The 1,478-nt window shown below is 49.7% G+C and overlaps 1 protein-coding gene across 1 annotated transcript; it reads right to left on the bottom strand.

Moving 5' to 3' along the window:
- Positions 1 to 617: 617 nt before the first annotated feature.
- LOC134342276 (zinc finger protein 214-like) lies at positions 618 to 1,235 on the bottom strand (the record flags this gene model as incomplete). The annotated part of the gene is made up of 1 exon (XM_063040244.1): positions 618 to 1,235. A coding segment is annotated over exon 1 (618 nt), but the record flags the coding sequence as incomplete, so codon positions are not given.
- Positions 1,236 to 1,478: the final 243 nt, after the last annotated feature.

The raw sequence follows: 1,478 nt of genomic DNA, 5'->3' as shown, positions 1-1,478 counted from the left end.
TGCCTACTGTTTGTTATTTCGGGTACTGATTTGTAACAGGGGACACATCACGCAGCATCCACCCAAAAGGGATTTCTTAAGTTTGGCGGGCTGGGGGGCTGTCACCCCCTATATTAGGTTGCTAGCCGAAGCGAGAGTTATACAGGGTTCGATGACTGAGTGAATCGCTTCCCACATTCAGAGCATATAAACAGTCACTCCCCAGTGTGAACCTGGTAGTGTGTCACAAGGATAGATAACTGAATGAATCCTTCACCACATTCATAGCAGATGAACAGCCTCTCCCCAGTGTGAACTCAATGATGCACATTTGATTGACTTGGCTGAGAGAATCTCCTTCCAAAGTCTGAGCAGGTGATCGGCCTCTCTCCTGTGTGAACTCGCTGATGTCCCTTAAGTTGAGATGACGAAGTGAATCCTTTTCCACACTCTGAGCAGGTGAACAGCCTCTTCCCAGTGTGAACTGACTGGTGTCTCAGTAGTAGAGATGAAAAAGTGAATCCCTTCCCACAGACTGTGCAGGTTAATGGCCACTCCCCAGTATGAACTGACTGGTGTCTCAGTAGTTGAGATGACAAACTGAATCCCTTCCCACAGTCTGAGCAAGTGAATGGCCTCTCCCCAGTGTGAACTCGCTGATGTACCTTAAGTTGTGATGACGTAGTGAATCTTTTCCCACAGTCTGAGCAGGTGAATGGCCTCTCCCCTGTGTGAACTCGCTGATGTATCTTCAGATCGGATGACTGAGTGAATCCCTTCCCACAGTCTGAGCAGGTGAACGGCCTCTCCCCAGTGTGAACTGACTGGTGTCTCCGTAGTTGAGATGACAAAGGGAATCTTTTCCCACAGACTGAACATGTTAATGGCCTCTCCCCGGTATGAACTGACTGGTGTCTCAGCAGCTGATATGACTGAATGAATCCCTTCCCACATTCTGAGCAAGTGAATGGCCTCTCCCCTGTGTGAACTGACTGGTGTCTCAGTAGTTCAGATGAGCAAGTGAATCCCTTCCCACAGTTTGAGCAGGTGAACGGCCTCTCTCCAGTGTGAACTCTCTGATGTACCTTCAGGTTAGATGAGCAAGTGAATCCCTTCCCACAGACTGAGCAGGTGAATGGCCTCTCTCCAGTGTGAACTCGCTGATGTACCTTCAGTTTAGATGAGCAAGTGAATCCCTTCCCACAGTCCGAGCAGGTGAATGGCCTCTCTCCGGTGTGAACCGGCTGGTGAGGCATTAGGTCAGTTGACTGAGTGAATCCTTCCCCACAAATTCAGCAGATGACCAGCCTCTGCCCAGTGAGAACTGACTGGTGTGTCCACAGGTGGGAAGACCAACTGAATCCCTTCTCACCCACAGAACAGGTGAATGACCTTTTCCCAGTGTGAACTTGCTAATGTACCTTCATGAGATGACATTGCACCCCCACAGTCTGAAAAGGTGAACGGCCTCTCCCCTGTGTAAACTGACAGGCATGCCA

The sequence above is a fragment of the Mobula hypostoma genome, unplaced genomic scaffold (assembly GCF_963921235.1).
Source record: "Mobula hypostoma unplaced genomic scaffold, sMobHyp1.1 scaffold_56, whole genome shotgun sequence".
NCBI lineage: Eukaryota > Metazoa > Chordata > Chondrichthyes > Myliobatiformes > Myliobatidae > Mobula > Mobula hypostoma.
Note: the sequence above shows the minus strand (reverse complement) of the source record. Positions and strands in the feature narration are given on the sequence as shown.